This window comes from Oratosquilla oratoria, chromosome 37, assembly GCF_046742065.1.
Source record: "Oratosquilla oratoria isolate Oo_2021 chromosome 37, ASM4674206v1, whole genome shotgun sequence".
In the NCBI taxonomy this organism is placed as follows: domain Eukaryota; kingdom Metazoa; phylum Arthropoda; class Malacostraca; order Stomatopoda; family Squillidae; genus Oratosquilla; species Oratosquilla oratoria.
The window spans coordinates 36,705,591-36,715,590 of record NC_134813.1 but is presented as its reverse complement, the minus strand read 5'-3'; the positions used below and the strand labels follow the sequence as shown (position 1 = coordinate 36,715,590).

Below are 10,000 nucleotides of genomic sequence, written 5' to 3'. Positions count from 1 at the left end.
TGAGGAAAAGAATGTCAAATAGATAAGAATAGAAATAAAAACGGAGGAAGTGAGAAAACCCTTGGTAGGGCAAAACACTCAATTGCGGCAAGCCGTCGTTTTTCTATTTTTATTATTATTATTATTTTTTTTTTTTTTCGACGTTCAGTCGCCTTCCCGCCTCAGCAAACCCAAAGCGGGTCCCGTAACTCGAACTCACGACTACCTACTCATAAGTTCAAGACGGTATCCACCGGGCTACCGCGCGGCCCAAATAGAAATAAACAGATAGATAATAAATAAATACTCGAAAGAGTAAACAAAACACACATGCGACAGATATGACGACACATCATTTTGGCGTTTGGCACTTGGTACATAGTCCTGTGCCAGAGGTGCCAGAGGTTTTTTTCGGGAAACATTTCCAGCCACCAACTACGCGGTTATCGGAATAGTCTCTTCCCATTGCAAGGTCAAACCTAAATCCTGACAATTTGAGGCCATTACTTATGGACTAATTGGTCCTTGCAATTCTTGCAAACATCGACATCTTAAACATTTCATTCTATCTGTTGTTATGGATTCTCGCTGGCGGAGTGGATTACAGCGTCGCTACTTGCGGAGGAGGTCCAGGTGACGGCAGTTCGAACCTTACCGCCAGCGAGTTGGACCAAGGGCATGGTTCATTAAAATCTATGCTACAAAGTCCCCTGTAAAGGGCACCGTTCTAACCCCCAAATGATTTTCTTTACCTTAGACGAAACTTCAACCGTCAACAAGGCAAAGAAACTTCAACCGTCAACAAGGCAGCATCACTGCCCCAGGTTAAGGAATGAATAAAAAAATTCATTTCTCAGTAACCATATCAACGTTCTTGGACAAGCTGCTCCGTGTCTTCCTGCACTGCGTTTGACCCAGGGCAGTTGGCGGATGCAGGGACGACCCGTCATCCATGAGGAGCTGAGATGACGAGGGTAGGGTGGGGTGAAAAGGGTGGTGGAAGGGAGTGAAATGGGTGGGAATAGGTACGTGCCTCTGACTTAACTGCCTCCCTTATAAGGGGGGAAAAAGCTCTAGGTGTGTGTGTGCGTTTGTGTGATTCACCATGGTCTTGGATCACGTGTTGGACTCGTGATCGACATTTATTAACCTCCCGGATGAGAGCTCAGAGCTCGTATGACCGATCTATGGGTAATACTGTGACCTTACACGCACACACACACACCCAACTCCCCGCCCACGAGAGTTGGAGTAACGATCCGCAGCGCAGCGATACTAAAATTATTTCAGCCTTGGGCTGGATTTGAACCTGGACCACCGTAGTGGCAGGCGAAAACTCTAACCACTGCGCCACGAGGTGTGTGTGTATACTGTATATATGAACAAATCCCTTCTTGGTGGCACTTTTTCTTTTGTTTTGCCTGCCGCCAGGCGATTTATTTCATCTTGGATTCCTCTCAGAGGCGAAGGGAGTGGGAGGGTGGGTGGTGGTGGTGATGTCCCATTTCCCTTAACCCCCTTCCGTCCCGTGTGGCACTCTCCCTTTCGCCCCTGCTGCCGCCAGGCGATTGTAATGGTAGTATTAAACATTCCTTGTATATTATACATGCGTGCTTGTAATATGGTATACTTATTATTGTAAAATGATTTCATTATTGCCATTGTATATTTATTTGCGTCTTTTTGTAGGAAAACCAAGACGAATTGTGTATGTTTTCCCGCGCGAAGTAAGCTTGGCGTCGGTTAGTCTTAGTCCCGTTTTCACCGTGAGCTTACGTATTGTCTTTGTAGTGCTGTACAATTATTAATTCACTCATACTCAGTGTTTCACTGGCCAATGTGGATTTAATGTCCTCATGACGAGCGTCTTGTGTATTTTTTAGTCTTAGATTTCTTACGATGCCTCTAGTTTATTCTTTTCGGGAAGCAGTTGTGTGTCGCCGTTACACATGTAACGCCGTTACACATGTAACACCGTTACTATGTAAGATATTTAGTTTGTCGTTTGTTTAGATGTTCATCATCTCCTGCTTAGACTGTAGATACTATGACAATGTCAAATTGCACTGCGTCATGTCCAGGTCAGTCGTTTATATTTTAATTAAAAAATTTCTCAAAATAAATAAATAAATAGATAAATACACAAGAAAAAATAAAATTAATAAATACACAAATTAGAAATAAAATAAATTAATAAATAGACTGAGAATTGTATAAACAAATTAAAACAATTAAAAATAAGAATAAAATAAATAAATAAATATACAAGATAAAAATAAAATAAAATAAATAAATAAATAAATAAACAGAATAAGAATGATATAAACAAATTAAAACAAATGAACAGATAGATAAATATAAACGCGACAATAAACAAGTCTGAAAAAAAGATAAAGTATATAAAACAACCTTCATAAACTAATGATACGTCACATGTGATCGCAGGTTCCCTCCGTCGTGATCGACTCCTAAAACACGCCACCGAAAAAAAAAAAAAAAAAAAAAAAAAAAAAAAAAAAAAAAAACACCCACAAAAGGGGGAGGGAACGACTTCGGCGTGTAGATAAAAGGATGCATCAATTAACAGGCACCCGACACTCAGCGAGATCAAGGCAATAGCTCTTCCGGGGGTGGGGGGGGGGGGGGGAAGAGAGTGGGGAGAAGAGGGGGAAGAGAGGGGGAGGGCGATTGCGGCTTACCCCCATCCCCCCCTGTGATGACACTTTCACGGGATGTTTGGGGACAGGTAAATGGTTTATGGGTAAAGTACTGGAAAGACGAATGGACTGCTGAGGTGAAAGCACAGATGTTGTATTGCTCCTCAGGGGCCAGACCGGAGGTCCTGCATTGGACTCTTAACCCTGTTCGCTTAACTTCTCTATGTGATTTCTTGTAAGGACTCCTTCGTTAATCCAAGAACGTACTCCCAACTCAATGGAATATATCCAATTAAACCTAATAAAAATTAATATATATTTTATGGATCTATCTCTCTATACACTAAAGGCCTCTTCCCCCTTTTAGGGAGGGTAGCCAGACAAGACACGCACCCACTCCCACTCCCTCTGGAATAAAGGGTCATCCTTGTCTCCTGCCACTGCCCAGGTCAGAAGGAATGCAGCAAAGATGCATTACTTCTACAGCAGGGCTGTTTCATGAATACATTAATTACATGCATATATACATACATAAATACACACACATATATATATATATATATATATATATATATATATATACACACACACACACACACACACACACACACACACACACACACACACACACAATCAAATCCAACAGTCGTGAGTCCTCGAACTCGGGGTCTCATGATTAGTAGTCTAGTCTGTTACCATCTTGCTTCTCTCTGGACTTCCTAATCATGAGGTCTGTGTGTGTATACATACATACATATATGTATGTATATGATACACCCATTGACCCACCTCGGTAAATGCAAGTTCACAAAAACCATATCAAGATAATAATCCCAAACCCATCCACTTTTTTTTTTTTTTTAAGTTCGGGAGTGAAGAATCACTCCCATCACTCCCGAACTTCGGAGAAAAAAAAAAAAAAAAAAAAAACAAAAAAAATTGACTCAACCCCCACCCCTCCACCCCACGCATCCGTACTCACTTGCGTCCGTCCCTGTTGACCAGTTCTCTCTGGAGTTTGCTCTTGTAGGTGTTATCCGCTTTGCCCTCTCGCATGGCCCTCAGGAGCCGGGCCTCGTCCGCCATCGACAGCGTCTGTGGAAGAAGAAGAAACAAAGGGATTAGTGATGTGATGGTTGAAGAAGAAGAAGAAAGGAGGTTGAGGAGTAAGAGGAAGAGGAAGAGGAGGAAGAGGAGGAGGAAGAGGAGGAGGAGGAGGAGGAGGAGGACGAAGGTGCTGAGGTAGTGGAAGAGGGAAAAAAGAGGAAAAAAAAGGAAATTGAGGAGGAGGAGGAGGAGGAGGAGGAGGAGGAGGAGGAGGAGGAGGAGGAGGAGGGGGCGTTGACTATAAGCCCTGCAGAAGGGAGAAGGCGACGTGGGAAGGCTTAAGGGGAAGGCAAAGGGGACGAGGAAGGTGAAGGGGGGGAGAGGAGGGGGAGAGTGAAGGAGGGAGAGCGAGGGAGTGAGAGCGAAGAAGGAGAGCGAAAAGGGAGAGCATAGGGCAGAGAGCGAAGAGGGGGTAGCGAAGGAGGAAGAACAAAGGGGGGGAGATGGAAAAGGGAAGAGAGACGGGGAAGAGAGAACAGGGAAAAATAGAAGGGGGAAGCGAAGAGGGGGAGAGGAGTGGGGGGAGGGGGATCAGTAACGAGTCCTGCAGAAGGGGAAGACGGGGGGAGGGGAGCGAGGATGGAGCTGGGAGGGGAAGGCGAAGGTGATGGGGAAGGCGGGAGAAAGGAAAAGGGGACACTGAGGGGAAGGAGGAAAGGGGAAGAGAAAGGGAATGGGTTGGGGAAGGAGGAAAGGGGAAGGGGAAGGGGAAGAGGGGGAAGAGAGAGAAGAGGGAGGAGGGAGGAGGGAAGAGGGAGAGGATCTCCATGGTTGACGGGAGTGATCAAGGTGAGGGAAACCTAGTAGGCAGAAAGGAGGAGGAAGAGGAGGAGGAGGAGGAAGGAAATTGGATTCAGTAGAGGGCAGGTAGGACGTGGGGAGATGAGGAGAAGAGGAGGAGGAAGAAGGAGGAGGAAGTGGGAGAAGTGGAGGAGGAACAGGAAGAAAAAGTGAAAGAGGAGGACGAGGAGGAGGATGAAGAAGAAGAGGAGAGAGAAAGAAAGAAAATGAGAAAGAGGAGACTGAGGGAAGAATGAAAAGAAAGAAGAGGATGTGATGGGTGAAGAAGAAAAAAGAAGTTGAGGAGGAGGAGGAGGAGGAGGAAGAAGAGATAGAGGAAGAAAATGAGAAAGAGGAGATTGAGGGAAGATTGAAGAAGAGCAAGATGAGGATGTGATGGACGAAGAAAAAAAAAGAGGTTGAGGAGGAGGAAGAGGAGGAGAAGGAAGAGGAAGAGAAGGAAGAGGAAGAGGAGGAAGAGGAAGAGGAGGAGGAGGAAGAGGAGGAGTAGGATGTTGGGGTAGTGGAAGAGGAAGAGAGAGGAGTGGAAGAGAGAGAGAGAGAGAGAGAGAGAAAGAGGAAATTGAAGAGGAAAAGAGGAGGTGCGTTGGGTGCAATACATCATCAAATTAGAAGTGTTGGTGCAGAGAAATCCTTAGTAGGAGATCAGCTGTCGCTGGCCAGAAGAAAATCATCAAAGGAGGCCAACGAGGTTTCATTGACTTGATTCTGGTGAGAGACAAGCGGTTTCACTCGGCTCTGAGAGTGGCTCCTCTGAGGACAACTGAGAAAATCAAAAGAGAGAAAAGATGGAGGAGGAAGCAGAAGAGACGAGAGCAAAGAGAGATGGGAACAAAGAAAACGGTAGATGGTGGAGGGAAGGGTGATAGTGGAGGATGAGGATGAGGATGAGGAGGGGAGGGGGGGAGGGGAGGGGGAGGAGGAGGAGGAGGGGAGGAGGAGGGAAGGTTGAGGATGAGGGTGAGGAGGAGGGGGAGGAGGAGGAGGAGGAGGAGGAGGAGGGGAGGGGTAGGAGGAGGAGAAGGTGGGGAGGAGCAGGAGGGGAAGGGGCGGAGGAAGAGCAGGATGAGGATGAGGAGGAGGATGAGGAAAATGAGGGGACGAAGTGGAGGAGGAGGAGAGGAGGAGAGGGCAAACATAAAGTAAGACATCCTGGTGAAGAAGGGAAGGAGAGAAGGAGGAGATAAGGAAGGAGGAGGCAAGGAGGGAAAAGGTAAGGAGGGAGGGAGGGAAGTGAGAAGGGAGGAAGGGGGAGAGGAGGTAAGGAGGGAGGAGAAATGGAGGATGGAGGGCTGGAGGGAGTTAGGGAGGATGGAGGGATGGAGGGAGTGTGAGAGGGCGAGGGAAGAGAGAAAATCTCTCTCCAAACACTTCATCATGGCGGTGAAGTGTCACACTTTAAATATTCAATTCAAACAAGGTAGAAGAGGATTCATTGAAGGGATGGGGTAGACCCCGGGTTGAAAAGACCCTAGAGGGACCGTGACCCACGTTAGATGCCCATTTATATGAAGTACACTCTAATGGAATAGTAATATATATATATATATATATATATATATATATATATATATATATATATATATATATGGGGGGGCGGGGGCCAGTCCACGTACCCCTGGATCCCTCTCCCAGCATACCCACAGCCTCATGGTAACCGGCCACGGGCACCGGGCTTGCCTATGAATCCTCCAGGGAAGAAGCTTTACACTGTTAGTATTGAGTTACTGTAAGATGGCGTCCTTTATAGAAATGAAGAATTTCTTCCTGAGGTGATGTGGATGTCTGTTTCAAAAGAAAGAAAGAGAGAGAGAGAGAGAGAGAGAGAGAGAGAACGAAAAAGAGAAAGAGAACGAAAGAGAGGACGAAAGAGATAAAAAGAACGAGAGAGAGAGAGAGAGAGAGAGAAAGAGAGAAAGAGAGAGAGATTTTCTAATGCTGTTTGGTGCCCTGAACGGAGGCCGGCTAGTGCGGATCCTGTGTGTCTTTTTTATCTTGAGATAAAAGTGACGGAAACCGCGGGTGTGTGTGTGTGTGTGTGTGTGTGTGTGTGTGTGTGTGTGTGTGTGTGTGTGTGTGTGTGTGTGTGTGTGTGTGTGTGTGTGTGTGTGTGTGTGTGTGTGTGTGTGTGTGTGTGTGTGTGTGTGTGTGTGTGTGTGCTGGAGAAAGGGGAACGAAAATGCGAGAAATGTAAAAGACGAACAAGTAGGTTCGAATCAAAATGAGCAACGCGAAACATGAAAGCATTCTATAGCTTTGTCATTCTGAGTGATTTTCAGATAAATGAATAGATATACAAATAACTAAATAGATAAATAGATTGAAATACAACGTAATAATGATAATATAATAGTAAAATAATAATTTCATAAACAGATAAATAACAAATTAAATTAAATAAAAGTGATAGATAATAATAAATAAATCCTGACGCTAGCCAATATAAAGGCAAGAATCAACGATGGACGCCACGGGGTTCACAGGATATTACTGGAGAGAGAGAGTGATAGAGAGAGAGGGAGAGAGCGAGAGCGAGAGAGAGAGAGAGAGAGAGAGAGAGAGAGAGAGAGAGAGAGAGAGAGAGAGAGAGAGAGAAGGGGGGGGGGAAATGTGCCTACTCGTTGAAACGACCGGGAAAGATTTTATTGTAACATCGATAAGAGCCTTATGATGAAGGGGGGGTGGAGAGGGGGGGCCCGGAGGGAGAGCGGGGGAGAGGGAGTGAGGGACGGGGAGGAAGAGGGCGTACGGGGAGGGGGAGAGGAGGAAGGGGAGGGAAGTGCGAAGGAGAGGGGAAAGAGGAGAAAAAGGGGGAGGGGGAGATGGGAGAAGGAGGGGGTTATATATATATATTTTTTTTTCTCGAAATTCGGGCTTTGTTTGAGCCCGTGCGGTGGTGCCTGAAGATGTGATGATTAATTCTGAGACACACACACACACACACACACACACACACACACACACACACACACACACGCCCGCGCACAAACACAAAATACGCAAGTGCACACACACACACACGCAAAAAATACACTCACCATATACACATACACGCATAAAATACATACACACATGCATACACACAGGCACACACGTACGTGTACACACACACACACACACACACACGTAAACACATAAATACGCACACACGAGCAAAATACAAACACGCACACACACACAAAGCACAAACACGCACACACACACACACACCCACACCCACATCCACCCACCCACCCACACACACACACACATACACACACACACACACACATACACGCACACATACACACAGACAAAAAGTCTCAGAAAATGTTGTGTGTGAACCATTGTTGAGACGGCGAGGACCGCCGGGGGAAATTGCGCCAAGCGCCGTCCAGAAAATGGCTTCATAAAAGATCTATCTGGAACCTCGACGGGTGTCGCCATATTGAAAAAAGGCGCTCGAGGGGGCGGAGAAATATATAAGAACAGCGAGGAGAAAAAATATGTCCCTCGGAATAAAAACATAAAGAATACAAGTACACGTTTCTCCTTGGAGAAGGGGCGCTGTGGGTGTCTGTATATATATATATATAGATATATATATATATATATTATATATATATATATATATATATATATATATATATTATACATATACATAAGAAAATGAAAAAAAGAGAGATAGAGAGAGGTTTTCCTTTTAAATTTAGGAGAACTAAGAGAAATGATTCATCTTTAGCTTTAGGAGAAACGAGAAAGAGAGAGAGGGGTTTTTCTCTTTAATTCTAGGAGAAATAAGAGAGAATTTATCTTTATCTTTAGGAGAAACAAGAGAGAGAGAGAGAGAGAGAGAGAGAGAGAGAGAGAGAGAGAGAGAGAGAGAGAGAGAGAGAGAGAGAGAGAGAGAGAGAGAGAGATTCCCTTTAATTCTAGGAGAAATACGGAGGAGCTCTTTAAGAAATTCCCGAAGAAGCATGTGGTCTTCCAAAAGTCCATCGTGGTTTTGGCGAAGGAGCTCCAGAGGAACAGAGAGGACCATTTGTTCGAATTCCTTTCTCAATCTCTTTGCGTACCGTGGTGACTCTTTACCACTTTTAGTCTGGTTACCGTAAGGCGATTTTATTCATCTGGGGGGAGGGGGCGTTTCCAGGACCCGGTAGTGAAAGAACGGGGGCAGATTAAGCCCCCTTCCGTACCAGAGGGGAATCCTAGGTCATTACTCTGGCACCCCTCAAGAAGGTGAAGGGGTGATGGGGTGAAAGGGTGATGAGGTGAAGGGATAATGGGGTGATGGGGTGAAAGTGTGATGAAGTGAAGGGATGATGGGGTGAAGGGGCGATGGGGTGAAATGGTGATGGGGTGAAGGGATGATGGGGTGAAGGGGTGATGGGATGAAGGGGTGAAGGGATTGTGGGGTGAAGGGGTGATGGGATGATGGGGTGAAGGGATTGTGGGATGAAGGGGCGATGGGGTGATGGGATGAAGGGGTGAGGTTGTGATGGGGTGACGGAGTGAAGGGGTGATGGGGTGAAGGGGTGATGGGGTGAAAGGATGATGGGGTGAACGGGTGATGGTGTGAAGCGGGAATGGCTTAACAACATGCAGAAGAGCCATTTAAAAACAAAATACAAAAGAAAAAATAATTACAAAAATTGTGATCACTTGGGAATGAAAGAGAAAAAGCGTCATTATATCAGTTTGTAACATGACACGTGACCACCTTCCCCCCCCCCGGCAGCAATGTGGCCTTTAGGAAGACGGTCCCTGAGGAGGAAAGGCTCCTGGGGGGGGGGGGGTAAGGCAGGGGTTAGGGTAGGGGAGGGGAAGTGGTAGGGGAAGGAGAGGGAGGGGAGGGAGAAGGAGAGGAAAGGGGAGAGAAGGGGGTAGGGGAAGTGGTAGGGGAAGGAAAGGGAGGGGAGGGAGAAGGAGAGGAAAGGGGAGGGAAGGGGGTAGGGGAAGTGGTAGGGGAAGGAAAGGGAGGGGAGGGAGAGAAGGAGAGGGAAGGGGAGGGAAGGGGGTAGGGGAGGGAAATTGGTGGGGAAGGAAAGGGAGGGAAGGGAGAGAGGTAAGGGGAAGGAAGGGGAGGGAAGGGGGTAGGGCAGCGGGTAGGGAAGGGGGGTAGTGGTAGGGGAAGGAAGGGGAGAGAAGGGGGAAGGGGAGGGGGTAGGGAAGGGGGTAAGGGAGGGGGTGGGGAAAGGGAGGAGGGAAGGAAGGGGAGTGACGGGGGGTTTGGAAGGGGTAGGGAAGGGAAGGAGTAGTGTTAGGAGAAGGAAGGGGAGGGAAGGGGGAAGGGGATGGTAATGGAAGGGGAAAGGTAGGATGTAGGGAAGGGGGTAGGGTAGGGGAAGGAAAGGAAGGGGAGGGAAGGGGGAAGGGGAGGTGGTAGGGGAGGGGAAGGAATGGAAGGGGAGGGAAGGGGGAAGGGGAGATTGTAGGGGAGGGGAAACGGTAGGGGGTAGGGGAGGGAAAGGGAG

General features: G+C 47.0%; 1 protein-coding gene across 1 annotated transcript in view; it reads right to left on the bottom strand.

Moving 5' to 3' along the window:
• Positions 1 to 10,000, bottom strand: part of LOC143019655 (adenylate cyclase type 3-like) — a 708,772-nt gene that overhangs the window by 71,249 nt on the left and 627,523 nt on the right. The window contains exon 10 of the mRNA XM_076175551.1: positions 3,619 to 3,731. Within this exon, the coding sequence (XP_076031666.1) occupies positions 3,619 to 3,731 (113 nt within the window). The remainder of the gene's footprint in view (positions 1 to 3,618; positions 3,732 to 10,000) is intronic.